Source organism: Cygnus olor, chromosome 5 (assembly GCF_009769625.2).
Source record: "Cygnus olor isolate bCygOlo1 chromosome 5, bCygOlo1.pri.v2, whole genome shotgun sequence".
Lineage (NCBI taxonomy): Eukaryota > Metazoa > Chordata > Aves > Anseriformes > Anatidae > Cygnus > Cygnus olor.
Window position 1 is genome coordinate 3,281,895 of NC_049173.1, and position 19,944 is coordinate 3,301,838.

The 19,944-nt window shown below is 64.5% G+C and overlaps 2 protein-coding genes and 1 long non-coding RNA gene across 5 annotated transcripts; 2 read left to right on the forward strand and 1 right to left on the reverse strand.

Moving 5' to 3' along the window:
• The first annotated feature begins 2,248 nt into the window (after nucleotides 1-2,248).
• On the forward strand, nucleotides 2,249-6,337 carry PTGDR (prostaglandin D2 receptor). Its single transcript, XM_040559065.1, is given in 3 exon segments — nucleotides 2,249-3,037; nucleotides 3,040-3,158; nucleotides 4,507-6,337. Coding segments are annotated over 3 exon segments (1,092 nt in total). The 5' UTR covers nucleotides 2,249-2,331; the 3' UTR covers nucleotides 4,774-6,337.
• Nucleotides 6,338-9,521: 3,184 nt separating this feature from the next.
• Nucleotides 9,522-13,729, forward strand: PTGER2 (prostaglandin E receptor 2). Of its 3 annotated transcripts, XM_040559062.1 has the most exons (3): nucleotides 9,523-10,442; nucleotides 11,150-11,393; nucleotides 12,191-13,729. In XM_040559062.1, exons 1-3 carry the CDS (start codon nucleotides 9,591-9,593, stop codon nucleotides 12,811-12,813), a joined length of 1,719 nt encoding a protein of 572 aa, XP_040414996.1. In that variant the 5' UTR covers nucleotides 9,523-9,590; the 3' UTR covers nucleotides 12,814-13,729. The 3 variants fall into 3 exon arrangements, with proteins under 3 accessions (XP_040414997.1, XP_040414996.1, XP_040414998.1); XM_040559063.1 differs by having other exon boundaries at nucleotides 9,522-10,442; nucleotides 11,150-13,729; XM_040559064.1 differs by lacking the exon at nucleotides 11,150-11,393 and having other exon boundaries at nucleotides 9,525-10,442.
• A 2,236-nt stretch (nucleotides 13,730-15,965) lies between these two features.
• LOC121070816 lies at nucleotides 15,966-17,919 on the reverse strand. The gene is made up of 2 exons (XR_005820236.1): nucleotides 17,795-17,919; nucleotides 15,966-17,376 (listed from the first exon to the last, which is right to left on the reverse strand). It is a non-coding gene; the product is annotated as an uncharacterized LOC121070816 (long non-coding RNA).
• Nucleotides 17,920-19,944: the final 2,025 nt, after the last annotated feature.

Below are 19,944 nucleotides of genomic sequence, written 5' to 3' on the forward strand. Positions count from 1 at the left end.
GACAAGGAGCAGGGCCACCAGGACGGCCACGAAAAGCTGACGCATGGGCTGAGCTCCCCGGGCTGCGGCGCCGCGGAGGGCTCCGGGCGGGGGGGCTGCCACCAAAAAGTCGGTGCCGTGCTCCGCAGCGCCACGAGGCTCCACGTGGAGCCCCACGGCGATGCTCTTCGTCCGAAAGGAGCTGACATCAGGGGCGCTGAAGAAGGCAGCGTGTTTCTTCTCGACGTGCCCACCGGGAGGACATCACCCGCGGCGGCCGTCCCCACGCAGGCTGCATTTCTTCCCACCAGGTCCCCGGGGCGGAAGCACTCGCCCTGTTTGCGTTCAGCCCTAGCGAGGGCAGCACTTCAACGCCCACACGTGCGAAAACGCCGAGCGGCGGCGAGGTTTACCTTCATGTCTCCCTGAGCACAAACTCTCGGCGCCCTCTCTGCCGGAGGTGGCTGGATGGGACCCTGCCCGCTGCCCGAGAAACCCAGCCCACCGCTAACACGTGCCAGCGCAGATGTCTGGGCCGGGCACCGAGCGCCTTTCCCACCCCTCCTGTCATCTTGATACTTCCCTGCGCTTCTCGTACGCTCGTCTAGAGTCGCAAAAAGGGGCCCGAAAGCAGACAGCCGTGGTTTCGTGCTTATTCATCATCACATGTATCCTGCGAGCTGCGGTATGCGCTAGGCAGCGGCGCTGCTGCGGCCGGAGGGGCCGCTGCTCTTCCTGCAAGAGGCGCTGGGGGCTTCGCCCAAAGCTTGCTCCCGCCACGGCCGGGCTCTGCCGCGGGCACGGAGGGGCTGGGACCCTGCACGGGGGGCTCAGCAGCGGTCCCACGCCGTGGCAGGCACACGGGGTGCTGTAGGAGCGATGGGGGGCAGGTAGGAGGGGCTGGGGGGCAGACGGAGCCCTGCAGTGAATGCCTCGTGGGGAACTCTGCCCATTCCTGGCCTGCTTTACACCGGTGCAGCAGCTGGGCCCGACACCAGCCCTCTACCCCGTAGTCCCCTCCAAGGACTTGGTCCCGACCCCGTTACCTACCCCTGCACCGGGGGCACAGCCCTGATCACCCCAGGGGCCCAGTCTGTGATCCCCTGGGGGCTCAGCCCCTGTCCCCTGCCCCGGGACCCTCAAGGGGCTCATCCCTGACCCCTACCCACATCCCTAACCTCCCCCAGGAGCTCATCCCCGACCCCTTCCCACCCCCCAGTAGCTCATCCCCGACCCCTTCTCACCCCCTCAGCCACCCAGAAGCTCCCCCCCCTCCCCCTCAGCCCCCCCAGGAGCTCATCCCCGACCCCTTCCCACCCCCTCAGCCCCCCTAGAAGCTCTCCCCCCAACTTACCCTCACCTCCAACCCCCCCAGAAGCTCACCCCCAACCCCTACCCTCACCTTCAGCTCCCCAGAAGCCCACCCCCACCACCACCACCACCTCCAGCCCCCCCCAGGAGCTCATCCCCGACCCCTTCCACCCCCCCAGCCCCCCAGGAGCTAATCATGCCCCCTACCCGCACCCCCAAAAGCTCACCCCCCTACCCCCTTAGCCCCCCCAGAAACTCATCCCCGACCCCTTCCCACCCCACCAGCCCCCAGAAGCTCACCCCCTCCACCCCTCACCCCCTCAGCCCCCCCAGGAGCTCTCTCCCCAACTTACCCATACCCCTAGCCCCCCAGAAGCCCAACCCCGACCCCTTCCCACCCCACCAGCCCCCAAGAAGCTCACCGCCCCACCCCCTCAGCCCCCCCAGGAGCTCTCCCCCGACCCTTCCCACCCCCCCACCCCCCTCAGCCCCCCCAGGAGCTCATCCCCGGCCCCTTCCCACCCCCCCACCCCCTCAGCCCCCCCAGGAGCTCTCCCCCGACCCCTTCCCACACCCCAGCCCCCCAGCAGCTCATCCCCCGACCCCTTCCCACCCCCCCAGCCCCCCCAGGAGCTCATCCCCCGACCCCTTCCCACCCCTCAGCCCCCCCGGCAGCTCACCCCCCACCCCTTCCCACCCCCCCACCCCCCAGGAGCTCTCCCCCCTCCCCCGACCCTTCCCACCCCCCAGCCCCCCCCGCAGCTCACCCCCCGACCCCTTCCCACCCCCCCAGCAGGCTCACCCCCTTCCCCCCCCCCGTTTCCCCCCGAAACTCCCCCCGTTTCCCAGCCGTGCCCCCCCCCCCAGCCCCGGGGCGGGCAGCAGCCGGGCAGGAGCCGCCCCGGGGGCCGCCCCGAGCCTCTCCGCGCCGCCCCCCCCCCAACCCCGGTGCCTCCCTCCCCGCGCCGGGCCGGGCCAGTCGGCGGCGAGGAAGAGGAGGAGGAGGAGGAGGAGGAGGAGGAAGGCGAGGGCGGCAGCCCGATGGCGAGCGAGGGCTACCGGTGCCGGGGCAGCCGCTTCATCGAGAGCGGGCAGTCGGCGGTGCCCAGCTCGGTGCTGTTCGGGGCCGGCCTTTTGGGCAACGTGCTCGCCCTGCTGCTGCTGGGCCAGCACCGACGGCGCTCCCGCTCGCCCGGCGGTCGCCCGCCGAGGGTGTCCGCCTTCTACGTGCTGGTGAGCGGGCTGGCGGTCACCGACCTGCTGGGCAAGTGCCTGCTCAGCCCCATGGTGCTGGCCGCGTACGCTTACAACCGCAGCCTGAGCGAGCTGGGCTCGCCCGGCGGGCGAGCCGAGGGCGAGCCGGGAGCCCTGTGCCAGCTCTTCGCCTTCCTCATGGCTTTCTTCGGGCTGGCCCCCACCCTGCTGCTGCTCGCCATGGCCCTGGAGTGCTGGCTGTCGCTGGGCCACCCTTACTTCTACCGGCGGCACCTCACCCGACGGCTGGGGGCGGCGCTGGCTCCGGCGGCGGCGGGGCTGTGCGCGCTCTTCTGCGCGCTCCCGCTGCTGGGTTTCGGGGTCCCCATGCAGTACTGCCCCGGCACCTGGTGCTTCATCCGCATGGCCGGCGGGGGGGCCGGCCAGCTCGGCTTCCCCGTGCTCTACGCCAGCCTGATGGGGGTGCTGGTGCTGGCCATCGGCGCCTGCAACGTGAGCAGCATGCGGCACCTCTACGGCATGGCCCGCAGGCAGCCCCCCCGCGGAGCCGCGACCCCCCCGGCCGCCGCCCCCCCCGCATGGAGGAGCTCGACCACCTCGTCCTGCTGGGGCTCATGACCGTGCTCTTCACCGTCTGCTCGCTGCCGCTCATCGTGAGTACAAACCCCGACCCCACCCCCCCCCCTCCGCCCCCCCCCCCCCGGCTCGTTGTTGGCCCCCCCGTGCCCCCCCCCCCCGCGGTGAAACCCGCCCTCGGGTTGCTTTGTGCCCCCCCCGAACACCTCGCTCTAGTCCCCTCCAAGTACCCCCCCTCCCCACCACCCCACCCCCGAGGGTCAGGTTATTGCATTGCTGCCCCCCCCCGGAATATCCCCCGCTTAACCATCGCCCTGTCCGGGGGGGGTGGGTTATTGCGTTTACCCCCCCCCCCAAACACCCGCCCGCACCACCCCGCGTCCCAAGGGTTGGCAGCTCCTTGCTTTAAGCCCCATGGAATAACGCCCCGTCGCCACCACCCTGTGCCAGAGGTGTCGGGGGGGTCGGGTCATTGCTTTGCCCCCCCCCCCCCTCCCCTCAATATCCCCCACCCCCTCCCGTGGGTCTGGCGATCGCTATAACATCCCTGGAATGACGCCCCCATCACCACCGACCCATCCTGGAGGTGTCGGGGGGCTCAGGTCATTGCTTTAATCCCTTTAATTAACCCCCCTCCCCCCCATCATCACCACCCCATTCCAGAGGTTTCAGGGGGCTCGGGTCATTTCCTTAATCCCTTTGAATAACCCCCCCACATCACCACCCCCCCCCCCATTCTGGAGTTGTCAGGGGGCTTGGGTCATTGTTTTAATCCCTTTAATTAACCCCCCCATCACCGCCACCCAATCCTGGAGGTGTCAGGGGTCTCGGGTCATTGCCTTAAGCCCTTTAATTACCCCCCCCATCACCACCACCCCAGCCCAGAGGGGTCAGGGGGCTCGGGTCATTGTTTTAATCCCTTTAATTAATTCCCCCATCACAGCCACCCCATCCCGGAGGTGTCAGGGGTCTCGGGTCATTGTCTTAATCCCTTTAATTAACCCCCCCCACCCCCTCTGTGGGCAGTCGGGTCAGTGCTTCAGTTCCCTTTTCATACCCCCCCCCCCCCCATCACCACCACCTCGTCCCAGAGGTGCGGGGGGGTCGCTTCACTGCTTTAACCCCTTGGACCATCTCCCCGCACCCTGCCCACTCCCAGGGAGGTCGGTGCACTGCGTTACACCCTTCAGTAGCCCCCCCCCGAATCCCCCCCGTCCCATCCCCGAGGTGCCGGGTCCCTTTGAACCGCACTGGATCTATTGACCTGGGGAAAATCCTCCCCGAAATCCTCCCCCAAATCCTCTCTGGGGCTGGGGGTCCCGCAGGTGGGTAGGGTGGGAACCCTCATTGCCCCCCCCAGCCTCACAGCGCCCCGGGGGCCGGATCCTTCTGCCCGGCCTTGCTGAAGCCGCCTCTTTCGGACAGATCCGGGCGTACATGGGGGCATTCGCGGCCGACTTCAACGAGAACGCCGACCTCAGCGCCCTGCGCTTCCTCTCCGTCAACTCCATCGTCGACCCCTGGGTCTTCATCATCTTCCGCACCTCCGTCTTCCGCATGTTCGTCCGCAGGCTCTGCCGCCGCCTCGGCTCCCGCAGGGCCACCCTAAAGGGACCGGGGCCAGAGGGGGACGGCCGGTTTTGCCCGCTGGGCTGGCGCAGGACGGACGCCCCGCAGCTCGTCTTCCCCTGAGCGCGGCGGGGCCGCGGGAGCTGGTGAAGATGAGGAGCGAGCCTTCGGCCCCGAGCAGCGCGGGGACGGCGCCCGGTTGGTGACGGCAGGGCGGGCGCGCGGCGTTTCTGCCCTGTTCCGTCCCCGGGGATGCGTGCCACCCGCGGGAGGAACCGGGGCCGGGGGGGTGCTCCCGGGGACCTGCGGATATTGCAGCACTCGGTGGAGAGTTTGGGGAGCGCACGGCTCCGGGAGGGCACGAGGAGTTTGGTGCGGGGCGCCAGGGCAGCGCTTTGGCAGGCAGCAGGAGCACACGGGATGGAGAGACTCCTGCCTCCCCCCTCGAATAAAAGTGGTTCGGGGCCCTGCTCCATCTCCTCATCCCGCACACGATGCCCAGAGAGCCCATGGGGTTGTCCCCGGGGCCGGCCACAGCCCCCGCGCTGTCCCTGGGGTGCCTCGGGGTGCCCCGGGGAGGAGGATGGGGGCAGCTCCCCAGCCCCTCCTCGGCTCAGGGCTTGTGATTTCCCCGCGGTGGCTCTGCTCTGGAGAATCGATTGCGCCCAGCTGTGCCGTGGGAGGCTGCCGGTCCTGCCGTAATTATTTTAACGCGGTATTTATGACGATACCCTTTCTTAATAAGAGCGGCAAGCGAGAGAAAAAGCAGAGCCCAGGATGTATAACCTAGCGGTGCAAGCATGCGAGCAACAGATCGTTTTAATGAAAGCTCCATTTCCCCTCAACCACGTGTATTAACTGGGGCTTGTTTAACATCTGCCTCGAGTGACCATTTAGGACAAAAAAAAATACGATAACCCGAGTCCCCGTCTGCTTAGCGTCCTTGGAGGAGACAGGGCAAATACTTCTCTCCCTCTCTTTAGCCAAGCCTTGCAAGGTGTAGCCGTGTTCCTGCCAGTTCTCACGCGGTATTTACTCTTGTTGTCAAACCGATTTTCCTTTTGAAGGAAGCAACTCGGGTAAATATAGCTTGGGGCTTTTTGGAGGTGACCTGATCGCTTGTGCTCCGGCTCTGGGACCTGCCAGGCTCTGCCGGCGGGAGGGAAGGGCAGGCTGGCGGCGCGCTGCTGGAGGTCCTCGGGGTGGCACCCCCGGCCCTGCAGGTTCCCCGGTCTGTGCCCCGCAGCGGGGTTTTCTGCGAAAAAAGGACTGAACTGAGCACTGGTCTGCGTATCGGTGTCCTATTCCTCGCACGTTACCGACTCGGAGACGGCGCACGTGGGACCCTGCGAGCTCAGGAGCGGCACCGAGGCAGCGCCACGGCTTTCACCGGACTGATCTCCGCAGCAGGATGGGCACCGGCTGGGATAGCAGCTCTGAAAAACCTTCCTGCCGGCCCCTGGGCTGGCATCTCCCCCGCCGTGTGGCTCCGTGCACCCTCTCAGGACGGGGGGACCGGGCTGGCACGAGCCGTGCCACCACCAGGATTCTATCCTGGAGAGCGTGCCGAAGCAGGCTGCGAGCTGGTGCCGCGAGCCGGGTGCTGACTGCGTGTCTGTAGAACCTGGGACTGTGCTCAGTGCGAAATGAGAGCAATTAAATTAAAATAAATCAGGGTTTTTATTAAGGTGCGTGGATGCAGACTCCATCCGAGCCCCTAGGTGATGCGTGCGCCGCGCTGCCTGACTCGTCCGTGCGCTCATCACCGGAGGAAGGAAATGTCCCCGTTTTGGGGGGGCTTGCGGGGCAGTGGGGTGACCCCAACCCCTGCCCCTGCCTCCCCGACCCCATCCCTGGAGGCTCCCTGCTCCCTGTTCAGGTTCCCCGGGGGATCCTGGAGACTTCAGCGTGCTCTCCTGGCTTCGGCGGCGCTTTTCATGGGTGCCCTTTCCCTGCTCACAGCGGGGGAACCCCAGCAGCTGCTGGCGAAGCCTCACGCCGCTGGGATCCGAAACTCGGCTGCATTTTGGGGCCGTGGGGCTGCCGTGCTGCTGTCTTCTCCAGAGATGGCAGCACGTCCCCAGCCAGGGCTGGGCTCTCAGCGGGACAGAGCAAGGCAAGCTGCGAGGAGGGGGCTGCGCTCTCCCCTCCAGCCCACCCCTTCGGCAGCCCGCTGCTTTGTGCCCCAAGGCGTGCCCTTGCCCGGCTGGGGGCTTCAGGAGTCAAAACCCAGAGCCTTTTCCTATGACCGAGCACCGAAAATAAATAAATCGATCCCTGAGACCTGCCGTTTAGTTCTAAAGGTCCCAATAAAGCAAAGATGCTCGGGGCTGGCTGCAGGGGTGAGGGCTGCAGGTCCTGCCCCTGGCCATTGGTGCTCAGCAATTCCCGGCGGGCCCCTTTGCACCAGGGTGCTGCAGTGCCAGCGAGGCGCAAAGGGACGGATCCGCTGCTTTATGGAGGCAAGCAGGAGATGCTGCAGTGGCTCGAGCCAGCGATGCTCCTTTTGGAGCTGCTGCCTGGTGCCCACAACCCTCCGGCACCGCCAGCTGCCCCCTCCTGTGATCAGGGTGTCTCTGGTGTCAATGTCCCCAGCGTCACCTAACCCTGTGGCCTGGACATAAATTGAGCGCAGCCGATTTTTTATTTTTTATTTTTTTTTCAGCTCACGAAATCCAGGCGCAGCTTCGCAGAAAGCTCATTTCCCAGCAACATGCCTAGTTCTTGCACGGGGCCCTTTTTTTTATTGTCTGCTTGCATTTTTAAGCCCTTCCCGAAGTCGGAAGCCGCGTGCCTGGGCAGGCTGCAGCGCCGCGGCTGCCAGGCACCCGAGCCAGGGCGCTCAGCCCGCGGGCTGTACGACACCACGAGCCAGTGAGCGGTTTGCATTTTTTTAACCCGTGCACCCAGGTGCTGGCACTCCCCAGGGCCCAGGAACATGTACCTGCGCCGCTGGTGCTCAGCCCGGCTTCGAGCAGCTGCTGAGCCAGGCTGCTTCCAGCACTGGTGCACCAGAGAAGCGTCGGGGCTGGGAATGCTTTGGGAAAACGTCTGGATTTTCTTTGGAAGGAAAACAGTGTCTGGGTTTTCTAAACAGACGGGCTTTTGATTTAAAAGGCTCGAAACCCACCCGTGCGGGTCTCCTTATTTAAAACCCGCCGCGGATGGAGCACGGTCCCAGCGCCTCCCCAGCCCCGGGGCAGAGCACCCCAGGGGCTGCGTCCTCCTGGCCCCAGGGTTTATGTGAAATTCACGCAGCGCTCCTCCAAGCCCGGAGCTCTTCTCCGAGTGGGACAGCCCCATAAATCTCCTCTTAGGGAAAATGATGCCAACGACCCCCGGGAAGACATATGCTCCTTGTTAGACGCGGGACACATGGAGATAAACATGGAAGCAGAAGGGGGAAAACAAACACTTCCCAAGAAATGGACAGATTGTACCAAGTGGCATGTTCCTGGTTTTGAGCTCAGAACAGGGAGGAAAAAACAAAAAAGCCCAGCAGTTTTCCTATAACTGCAAAAATATCCCCTCAGAGGCAACTGTCGGTTGAGAAGCCCGAAGCCCCAGATGGGTATTTAAGGCTCCATTAGCTGCCAGGAAAATGAGCTCCAGAACCTGCCAAAAGCCCTTCCTGAGCTGCGATAGCAAACACCAGAGAGGAGTGGGAGGCTGGCAAGAGCCCTGGGGCAGCCACCCCGCGGGAGGGCTTCTGCTCGTAAAGCGCACGCCGCAGCCTCCCCGGGCCGCTTACACCGACCAGGCCAGGATTTGGCCCTGGCCACCGTTTTAATCTGCTTTTTGTGGGCTTTTTGGGGGGCTGAGCGTGGCAGGGCCGCATCCAGCCCTCAGCAGCCTGGGAAGCTGGTGGGACGGCTCCCGACGTCGGACGTGTCCGTGGGCATCGGTGCTCAGCGGGATCAGCCCCACAGGGGGCTGCAGAGGTCCTGGGACGGGCATTTTCCTGTCCCACAAGCACGCTAAAAACCTCTTTCCCTCCATCACATCCCTCGCACTCAGCCACGGGACCGCGGAGGGCTGCGGTGGCCTGTCACCAGGAGGTGATGGCACACTGAAGGAGCCTCTCCGGCCGTGCGACCAGCAGAAGCAGCCCGAGGAACGGGAGCCACGCGTCGGAAGCGAAGGTGCTGTCGCAAACCGCATCTCGCCCCTCCGCTGGAGTTTGCCTTCAATCGTGTTTCCTTTACGAAGTTCCTGTTACCAAAGGGAGTTTTCAAAAGCAACGGTGAAAACGCGAGCGTGGCAGCAAGCGGCGTGCCCACGCCGGAGCTGAGCAACGCCGCCGTGTCTCAACGGGCTTTTGTTGGGGGGGGGGGGGGGGCCCGGGTGGGGACGGGCCCCCGTTAGGGCACGGATAAAGGGGTGCACCCGCGTCCTGCCTGGGCTGGCTCCGTGCTCGGCGGCCAAGGGCAGGGGCAAAGCGGGGAGAGGGTTGGGGTCGTGCCAGGGGAAATGCGACGCAGCGGCGAGGCTCCCTGCGCCATCCTGTGCGCCCAGCGGCACCGGCCCAAGGAGGTTTCCTGGGGCTGCTGCTTGGGCTGGGCGAGCCCCCCCGGGGCAGGCTGAGGGCTGGGGGCTTCCCCCCGCCCCTCTGGGCTCCCACCCAGCTGGGGGGTCCCCAGGGCGAGCAGCAGTGGGGCAGGAAAGGGGGGGCTCCCCCCGCGCCCCCGCGCACCCCTCGGCCACCCGGGCACCCCAACCGGGGGGCCGGCCGCCCGGGGAGCGGGGGGCTCCCAAAGCACCCCCGGGGCTCGCCGGCAACCGGGGGCTCCCGAAGCATCCCCGGGGACTCCCGGAGCATCCCCGGGGCTGGGGCCCGGCCCCGGGGCGGGGCGGCCCGGGAGGGGGGGCGGCGCCGCGGGGCCGGAGGGGGGGGCGGGGGGGGTGCGGTCGGGCGGCGGAGGCGCATTCGGGCGGCGGCGATGAACGGGACGGGCCGGGAGCCGTGCGAGCGCGGCGAGGCGCTGGTGGCCGGGGCCCGGCCGCTGGTCAGCGCCCTGATGTTCTCGGCGGGGCTCCTGGGCAACCTGCTGGCCCTGGGGCTGCTGCTGCGCTGCCGCCGGCCGCCCCGCGCCCGCCCGCCTTCCCTCTTCCACGTCCTGGTGCTGGCCCTGGTGGTCACCGACCTGCTGGGCACCTGCTCGGTCAGCCCCTTCGTGCTGGCCTCCTACCACCGCAACCTCACCCTGACCGCCCTGGCGCGGGGAGGGCACATCTGCCTCTACTTCGGCTTCTCCATGAGCTTCTTCGGCCTCGCCACCATGCTCATCCTCTTCGCCATGGCGCTGGAGCGCTGCCTGGCGCTGGGGCGGCCCTACTTCTACGAGCGCTTCCTCAGCCCCCGCACGGGCCTGGTGGCCCTGCCCGCCATCTACACCTTCGCCGCCGCCTTCTGCTCCCTGCCGCTGGTGGGCTTCGGGCGCTACGTGCAGTACTGCCCCGGCACCTGGTGCTTCATCCAGATGTACCTGGACGACGGCCGGCACGCCGGCGGCGCGGAGGCGGCCGGGATGCACGTCACCTTCTCGCTGCTCTACGCCACCCTGCTCCTGCTCCTCATCCTCTCGGTGCTGCTCTGCAACCTCAGCGTCATCAGCAACCTGGCCCGCATGCACCGCCGGGGGCAGAAGACCCGCCGGCTGGCCACGCCGGAGCAGCCCCGGGCGGCGGGGGGCGGCGGGCGGTGCATGTTCTCCATGGCCGAGGAGATCGACCACCTCCTGCTCCTCGCCATCATGACCATCACCTTCGTCATCTGCTCGCTGCCCTTCACGGTGAGTGCCACGGCCTCTCCCAGGGGGTGAGTCCCCTCCCCAGCATCCCTATTTCTCCTGTTGTGAGGCTCCCTTCTCACTCCACGGCCCAAAATTCGAGCTCCTTCCCAAAGCTCGGGAGACCTTGGGTCTGCCGCAAACCGCGGGCGGTTCACGATGCTCGCGGGGAACGAGGGATTCTCCCGCACATCCCCAGTGCTGGGGCCACCATCCCCTCCCACAGAGGCTTCGAGGCCAGGCGGGGTGGCACCGCATGTCCCAGGCACGCCGATGTCCCCTGGGGCCACCATCCCCAAGGGCCACGTGCGCTCGCCGCGGAGGTGCGAGCGGTGGCAGGGCGAGGAGCGAGGCACGGAAAGGTGGGGATGGGGATGGAGGAAACCCCGCTGGGCTGGGCTGGGAGGCAAGCAGCGCGTACCGGGGCCGTGTAGGCACACTGCCCCGTGCTCTCCTCACCTGGGGGCTGCTGTTCACCCCTCCGGGCTGCATCTCACCGCCGGCGGCGTCGCGTGCTCCCCATCGCCTCCGGCCGCGGCTCGGGAGGCGCGGAGCCTTGCCGTGTGTGCGAGCCCTGCGGCGATGGGAGGCTCCTTTGCCGTCGTTTAGTTCCCATTAGAAGCGAGCCCCACTAAGGTCGGGCGTGCTGCCAGCACTAATTTTGTGCTCGTGGACTTAAATGGACGCTACCTTCCCTTTTGCACTCACAGAAGGAAGAGTCCCGAGGGAAAAGAAAACGACCGCAGCCTGTAGCCAAGCCAGGCTGTCTGGGTTTTAAGAGAGAGAAAAGACAAAGCGGCGATGTCCGGGAGCTCGCAAGCATCCCAGGAACCAGACTCAACATCCTGAGAGCTCCCGTCAATGGGCCCACGCGTGCCGGGCGGCTCTCCCGGCGGCCTGGAGGAGCCCAGCTCTGGATGCCGCGGTCATTAGGCAGCGGGACCCCTTGGCCGGGTCTGCTCAGGACAGGCGGGGTGGGAAAGTGCCGCTGATGGGGATCCCATGGGCCCCGTGGTGGCAGCTCTCAGCCTTGTCCCGAAACGCGGCGGCTTTTCCTTTCCCATTGCCCGGCTCCCACGTGGCTTTGCGTTTGGGCAGCGCTTTGGCATCGTCTCAAACGGAGCCGCCAAACGCTGCCTCCTGGGTGTGACACTTTCTCCTCTGGCCCACAGCACCCACCCTCCGAGGAGCAGCACACGAACCCAGACACTGCCAGCCCACAGAGCCACGAACCCTTCCCCCAAAAAAATCCCCGAGCCCGGGGCAGGCTGGCAAGCGCTGCCGTCCCCGAGCGGTACCCGGCGGACCCCGGGCGCAGCGGGGACGCTCGCACCCCCCCGTGCCCCCGGCTCCCCATCCGAGCATCCCCGCGGCGTGGGAGCGAGGGGGTGGCGATGGGGTGAGTAAGGCGTGCTGAGTCACCCTTCCAGGAAGCCCCGTAAGCCGCTATGAGTCGGCACACGCCAGGAAGCACCGCACCGGGGCGGCTCAGCACCCCGCACCCGATGCGTCCCGTGCCTTTACCCATCCCGTGCAGCCGCAGGTTCTCCCGGCGAGACCTGCGCACCGCTCGCCGCGTCCTTAACCAGCCGCCGGCTTAATTGCATTTGGGCTCGGCGAAGCCTCGCTGAGCACAGACCTGGCTTTCATTTGCAGGAAATTCATTTAAGCCGGTGGAAGCAGAAAGCGTGCTGTACGTGGCCCCTGGGAGAGCAGACCCGGCGTTATTTTCCCCCGCTGTTCTTTTGCAGGTCTGCGCCTACATGAACAAGTTCAGCAAGGGCAAGAACTACGACTGGGATCTCCTGGCGCTGAGGTTCCTCTCCATCAACCCCATCCTCGACCCTTGGGTCTTCGCCATCCTGCGGCCGCCGGTGCTGCGGGTCCTGCGCTCGGTGCTGTGCTGCCAGCTGTCCCCCGGCAGCCAGGACGTGCACACCCCGTCCCCCGCAAAGACGAAACTGGAGACAAGGCTGGACCCCAGCGGGCAGTAGATCCGCCAGGAGACATCTGCCAGGCTGGGCTGGCTGGGGTGCGGTGCAGCCCTCGCAGGTGTTACCGAAGTTTTATGGCCCCTAAGAGACGTCCCCGCTGTAGGGTGGGACGGGGCTGTCCCCGGTGCCGCCGCGTGTCCGGGGAGCTGCGCGAAGCCGGTGCAGGGTCGCACAGGGCAGAAAGTGCTCGCTGTGGGATGGGACCGGAGCACCTGGATGTCACTACTGCCATGAGACAGGGCCATTCCTGCCCTGCGATGGATGCACGCCGCATTCGGACACATCAGAGAGGGGCTGAATTATGGGGTGACTTGCTGGGACACCGCAGCCGCTGCGTGCATGGCTGTGGCTGGCCAAAGGGGCCGTTTATGGGGCTTTGAGCATCTCCAGCCACCTCCTGCCCCTTCCACCCGCATCCCCCAGGATGGGACTGCTGGGGAAATGGGGCACAGCCCGTGTGCCTTTTGCCACTTTCCTCCCAAGCCGCGTCCCCGGGGTCTGCTCGTGGAGGCGCGGGTCCTGTAGGGGCGGCTGGCTCAGCCCTGGCCTCAGGCACCCGGGGACCAGGCAGGAGAGGAGGCAGCTGCTATGTAGGGGAGGAAGAAGCTTTTGCCCCTCTTCTTTCTTTCCCCTTTGTCTGGCAGCCTGCTTGCCCAAGGAAAAGCACTTTATGGGGTGTAGCTCTGTGCGTCCGTGTCTGTTTGTCCCCCCGCTCCCAGCAGTTTTAGGCTCCGGTCGGTGCCAGCCCAGCGTGTCCGAGGGGCGCCGGGCAGAAAGAAGCAGAGCTTTGGCCTTTCTGTGTGCTGCCACGGCATGGGGAACCACGGGGCCTCTCCCAGCTCCCGTTTTGCAAGGAGCTTTCTTTGTCCTGCGGCAATACAGAGCCTGGCTGGGAGCAGGAGGTTTTGGTCGCAGCCACGCGTCTCACCCATGCCCAGGGCGATGCTGCCGATGGGTTTGGGGTTGGTGTGAAGGAGGAGGGCTCATCCTCGTGGGTCCCACCAGGGCAAGGAGCACCAGACCCCACTGCCTTCCCCAAGGGGGGGACCCGGCCTGCCCGGTGGCACTGCCACCCTCCGAGCCACCGCTGGGCTTGTCCTGGTGCTTGTCCCGCTGCCGCTGGGGAGCTGCAGCATCCCCCAGCCGTGGCGTCTTCGTGCTACTGCAGGTGGAGCGCCTTGTCTGTCCGAGAGCTGCAGCTCTGCTCAAAAAGCCCGAATGCGCAAAGATTTGGAGCGTTCGTCCGTGTCGGCAATGCGAAAAAAAACCCTCCTGTAATAAATGTCATTCCAAGGACCCGGCTGCGTCGTGGTGGTGGGTTTGTGCTGAGGCTGCACCCCCCTGGTACGGGGGAAGAGAGGGGCTGAGAGGGGAGACGTGCCCGCAGCCCTACGAACGGGGAGAACAACCCGAGGTGTGGGGAGTCTCACCATTACCCAGGCACCTGGGTCCCAAAGCCAGGGAGAGGCTGACAAAGCTCCTACCTGTTATCAAAACACCAAAAAAAAAAAAAAAAAAAAAACACCACCCAACCCAACGGCTAAAAAAAGGGCAGGATCTATGTCACGTCTGTCAGCCAGCCAATATCCACAGGAAGTTTACTGGCCTCCGAAATGCGTGTGGGCAGATGTCAGGCATGGGATGCTATTGCTCAAGCCCCGCAGATGGGTTGCTGGCAGCTCCTGCAGCTGGGGGGGTTTTGGGGGGGGGGGTGAGCACGGCGCTGCAGCACGGGCTGCTCGTCCCCCATCTGCTAGCTCCATGCACTGGCTCCTTGCTCGTGCAATTAACTAATTAAAGCCCTGGCTTTCCGGATTCATGAGGCTTCTCCCCGCTGCCCACATGTGTTGCCCCCCCCCCCCCATATTTTTCCCCACCCGTGCCCACAGCCGCAGCAAAGGGCAGGGCCAGGGGTCTCGGCACAGCCCCCGGTGTCCCGGGGTGGGGGCTTGAGGAGGAGCCGAAACCCTTTGGGAACGGCCGCGAGTCCTCGTGCTCGTTTCCCCGGCTGGTCGTGACACGGTTGCTCACGCTGGAATTTCGGGACCGGTTGCTTAATCCTAAAGCAGCAGGAAAAGCTGCCGGGCATGCGAAGGATGGAAAAACCCAAAGCTTTGCGGGGGGGGTGGGGGGGTGGGGGCTGCATCCCCCTGAGGCGTGCGGTAGCGGGGGGCCGTGACCACAGGTTCCCAGGGTTATCCATGGGGACAGACGGGATGGGACGGGACGGGATGGGACGGGACGGGACGGTCCCATTCTCGCCGCAGGCTGGGCTCTGCCAGCCACCAGCCCGGCTGCTGACCGCTAATTGCTGCCCGCTCGTTTTTTGGGAGCTTTGTGGCTTCCCCAGCAGGAAGCGCGGGGCTGGGAGGTGACTTCCAGCTCCCGTCCCCCGGCACCAGCCCGGCAGCGATCAGCGATGCCTCTCGGCTTGTGCCCCGGTGTCCCCGGCCACTGGGCACGCTGGGTCACCCCCAGAGCTGGAGAAAAGCTGCCGGGTCCTCTGCCAGACCAGAAAAGCGCCCAAATTAGAGCTCTGCAGGGCCCAGGAGAGCCCCAGATTAGTGTGTCCTGAGCCACGAGCCTGCAGAAAACGCCGCTTTTATTAGCGTCATGAAGGAGCCATTAGAGCAGCCAAATTAATTCGACTCTCGTCATCTCAGCCGGCATCTGCTCCGCTTAAACGCAGCGTGCCCAAGTGTCATCTCGCTGCCTGTGCCCTTCCCTTGATGATTTCTCATTTCCGAGCCGGGGAGGGGACGGGGACCCGCTCTGTGCCCCCCGCAGAGCCCCCCTAGGGCTGCAGAGAGCCCTGCCCGGCTCTGCCTCGCCCCTGGGCTGTCCCCCCGCAAGGAGAGCGGGGCCCTGCGCCTCGCCGTGCCGCAATTTGGGGACACTGGGCTTTTTTTCCAGCAGCAGGGAAGACGGGAGGGGAGTTTCCCTCTCGCTTGCTCATTTTCCCTTGGCTTCCGACTTGTTTTGGAATATCTCCTCCGGAGAGCCGCGGGGCCGGGTGATCCGAGCGCTGGCAGCGAGCGAGCCCTCCGCTTCTTGGCTGCTTTGGGCTCCTGGCTGAGCCTTGTCCTTCCCAGGGCTCCAGCAGCTCCGCCGGAGCCCCACGTCCCTCTCTGGGGGCTTGGCGGAAGGGGACAAGGCTCGGGGGTGGGAACGTGGCAGGGGCAGCGAGCCCGGCCGGCCGGAGCTGTTCTCAGCTCTCTGCGTCCCCGTGCGTTAACAAGAAATGCTTCCAGCCCCTCTGGAACCCATTTTCCTGGGTTTTCCGAGTCGCTTTTTAGCACCAGGGACCAACACCGAGCACCCTCCTCCTCCGGCATCCCCAGGGCAGGGCTCAGGCTGCATTTTACCTGGAACCCACTCAGCAGGGGCATCACCGGAGCAGCCGGGGCACCCCAAGCATCGCAGCCTTGCAGCCAGAGCCTGGAGCAACAAGTCCCCAATCCAGCCCATCACGGGAGGTCTACAAGATCTTGGGAACAACAAGGATGCGAGCAGGATTACTTCTCAGCGGCCATATTTTCAGCTTTTTTTTTTGCAATGTATGAATGATATTTATGTTTATTTTCATTTTCCTGGATTTTGGTGGCTCCGTGCAGCCCCGCAGCGGTCGAGGTCCCCCCCAGCACCTCCAGAAGTGCTGCCTTTTGGCTTATTGGGGGCTTTTGCTCCTCTGGGCTCCCTGTCCCACCCGTACCTGGCCACGGCTCCTGATGCAGGAGGGAGGAACACGGGAGGCAGAGGCACAGCTCAGCCGGCGGCCCCGGGGGGGACATGGCGGGGATGCTCCGCGCTGGGAAAGCGAACCGCGGGGACACCCGGCGGGCTTGGCAAGAGGATCTCCGGCTGCTTGAAAGCACAAGGGGGACATTTGTGTGAACCCTGCGAGGGCAGGGAGCTAAAAATACAGCCGCCGCCGCCCGGCACGAGAGCAAACCCTCCAAGGCCGCCGCTTGTTTGTTTGCTCCGGGGCTGCGTGCGCACGGCGAGCCCCCGCCGCCCCGGCGCTCGCCCCCGGAGAAAGTCCTCCCCGCTAAGAGCATCCAGCTGAGGCACGCAGGGTTGTGTTTTCCCAGCTTCCTCTCCCTGTACGACTGCTGCGTGCTGAGTGAAGACAAAATCACTTTTTTCCCCAAGCAGGGAAATTTGGCCGTGAGGGCTCTGCCAGCGCCACGGATGCTGGCGGGAGGGATTCGGTACCCACAGAGCAGTGCCCCGGACTGGAGATGTGCCACCCCGTGAAAAAAATCATCAAAGCCGAAAAAAATTATCGAAGCCAAAAATTACCAAGGGCTTTCCCCTATGCCCATATAACCTGCTGTGATGGCAAAGCCCCCACAGGGGGTCGGGAGGGAGGTGACCGCCCGGTCCCTGCCCCGCAGCCTGACGTGTGAGCGCTCCGGGGAGCCACGAGGGCTTCACGTGCCGGGCTGCTTGGTTTTTGAAGTGGGTTCCTCTGAATCATGGAAACATCCGCGGCCACCCCAGCCACGCAGTCCGTGGGGAAAAGCAGCCGAGCTGCATTTCCCAAAGCAATCCGAGTCCTCCAAACCAGGAGACTAAACAGTGTCAGAGCCATGTCAAGCATCTGGCCGCATCTTTTATAAGCATCTTTTATAAGCTACAACCCACGGCTAAGCGTGCCGTATCGCTCCCGCCCTGCCCCACGCGCTGCCCGCTGCCATCTCTCCTGCAAACCAACCCCCTTTTATCAGCTTTTTACCCCCGGTAGCAGTCTCAAGAGCTGGGCCCGTGCGAGGAGGAGAGCAAAGGTCCCAGGATTTTGGAGCCAGCCACGTGCAGACCAGACAGGGCCGGGCAGACCGCAAATTCGGGTGGTTTGGGTCCCCGAGAGCAGCTCCCACCTGGCCTGGTTTCGCTGCGGTTCAGCTGCAGAAGCTGCCAGTTTGTGGCTGAAAGAAAAACCCCTAAAAAAAGAAAAAAGAAAAAAAAAAAAAAAAGAGGTTTGTTTCTCTGCTTTGCGAGCGATGTCTTTCGGTGGTCACCATGCCAAGCCACGGGGCACGGCGCTGACGGTGGGGCCCAGGGGTGCTGAGCAGGAGACCCAGCAGGACTCTGCACTTCTCCGTGCTGTGGCAGCAAATCTTCCCGGTGCTGCAGCCCCACTGTCGGTTCGGGAATCGCCAGAAAAAGAATAAAGGCTGGGGCTGCTGCGGCCACGAACAGGGAAACCACCCGCACGCCGGGGCTGGGGTGCCTCCTGCTCTGGGCGCAGAGCCTGAGGGTGCTGCTCGCCACGCGAGGGAACCCAGCCAAGCCCCACACTTCCCCCATCCCATCCCCATCCCATCCCCGTCCCTGCAGGCTCCCGGAGCAGTTACTCACGCTGAGCATCTCCAGATTTATCACTCCCACCAGCTGCTGTAAACAGCCTCCATCACACGCAACCTCCAGCCACGCTTTTCCCAGCAAGCCCTTCCTGGCTGCTGAATTTATATATGTATTATATATATATATATATTTTTTTTTTTTCTGCCCGCCTTGCTCTGCACAGTATTTGCAGCCCGGGAACGGTGCTGGGTACAAAGCACCACAATGGCAGGGCGGAGAAAACCCCTACGGACGCCATTTCCCCGGAGCTCGACACCCCCAGGTGATGCTGAGAGGGCACGCGAGATTTTTCTCTTCCTACGGGCAGGAGGGCTGGCGGTGGCCGGGCCAGATGTGAGATTTCAAAGCAGGCAGAGTTTTGAGCAGAGTTAAAAAGAGCCAAGGGCTGTGTTTACACGGGGCCGTTCCCGAGCTCTTTGGTTTTCCCCGTGTTTATCCGCAGTGCTACCAGAGCTCCGGCCACACAGAGACCGGGGAGCGATGGACTTTGTCGTGCCGAGTGGATGTATACACGAGGGAACGTTTATTTGTCACGAGCAGCTGCTATTTCCTCCCCTAAATGCCTCTTCCATCCGATCGGGGATGGGAAAGGCTCGCTTGCAGCCGTGATGGCTCTCAGACAGCCCCGGGGATGGAGCTGCTCCGGTCCCGGCATTCCCGGCACGGGCACCGGGCCCCCGGTCACCGCCTTCCCCGCAGCCCCCCGGGGCTGTCCCCAGCTGTGCCACCACGGCCGGGGGTGGTTTTCAGTTCTTTTCTCAGTGGGGTTGGTTGTTAGCGTGGCTTGTGAAGAGCTGCAAAGTTTGTAACTGATAATCTCTCTTCGACCTGAAGTTGAACCTCTTTTATTCGGGGCGCTGAAGCGCCCTGGTGAGGTGCATCCCTTCCACAAGGGGTTTTCAAGCACACGTTCATCATCCAGCCCCTTTTTGAGGGAGCTCAGCCCTTCTCAAGCATTGCAAAGCCCCAGGAACCGTGACCCCAAGCCCTGGTAGGGCCGGTGGGGACACGGCTCTGGCCAGCAAACGCCACCCCACTGCTCCTTTGCTGCTTTTCCCCTGTCGGGGGGAGCAGCTCCTCTTTTCTCACACTTTTCCGAAGTCATTCCGTGTTTTTAGGAGGGCAGGCTAAGCCGGGAAGGATTTTTTTCATGCGCGCGTGTTTGTTTTGGGGCCTGCCTTTGCAGTGCAGCACTCAGAGCGTTTTTTGGGTCATATTTCACTGCTTTCTGCCCCTGCTCGGGCTTGCCAGAGCCCTGCTGGGATCAGGAGGGCAGGATGGGGCCGTGTGGTGCTGGAGGGCGCAGCTCCACCAGGAGCAGGGAGGCCACGGGGGAATGCCACAGCCTCAGTTTTACCCAGGGACTTGGCACTCGGTGCATTTTTCTAACGCAGCCATCCCCACCCTGCCCTCCCTGCAGGTCCCTGTGGGGTCCCTTTGGGGTCTGCACCCTTACAGAGTGCACCCAGACCTCCAGGGGGTCCCTGTGGGGTCCCTGTCCTGGCGGAGGGGAAGGTGAGGATTTCGGAGGGGGCTCCTGTCTTTACAAAGGGGTCCTGGAGCCCTCATCCTTTCTGGGGGTCATTGCGAGGTCCTCATCCTTGCAGCGGGTTTAGGACCCTCGCAGGGCATTTTTTAGGACCCTTGCAGGGCATTTTTTGGGAAAACCCGTGCAGCTGGGTGCGGAGGGCAGCGGCTCTGCCAGTGCCACCGGGAGGCTGGAAGTGGCCTCGGTGGGGACAGTGGGAGCGGCGGGGGTTCCTCGGGGTGCTCTCCGCTGCGGTGCTGGGACCGTGAGCACAGGGGGAAGAGGAGCCAGCTGGCCCCATTTCTCTGTCTCTTCTGGATGTGCCCAGCCAGGGGAGTCGGTGAAGCTTGGCCATCGGGAGCTTGCTGGGTTGTGAAGCCCTTCCCAACCCCAGCTCCTGACTCATCCCCCGGCACAAACCACAGGACGAGGATAAAATGATCCTTGGGTTTCTGGCGGCTTTCCCTGCGTGGAACCTGGGCTTTGCTGTCACGGTCACACTTCTGGGTTTTCCACCCCAAAATTGCACCGAGGGCGTCATCCAGCAAGACATCCCCTGGGGTAAATCTGAGACATGCAGGGAAGAAAATGACCTCGGATTGTTTCTTCAAAGGTC

Excerpts from the sequence above, each read along its gene's own strand:
- PTGER2 (XM_040559062.1), top strand. The coding sequence starts at position 9,591 with ATGAACGGGACGGGCCGGGAGCCGTGCGAGCGCGGCGAGGCGCTGGTG. Across the intron at positions 10,443-11,149 it reads TCTGCTCGCTGCCCTTCACG|AAGGAAGAGTCCCGAGGGAA; the intron begins GTGAGTGCCACG and ends TTGCACTCACAG. Across the intron at positions 11,394-12,190 it reads CAGCGGGACCCCTTGGCCGG|GTCTGCGCCTACATGAACAA; the intron begins GTCTGCTCAGGA and ends GTTCTTTTGCAG.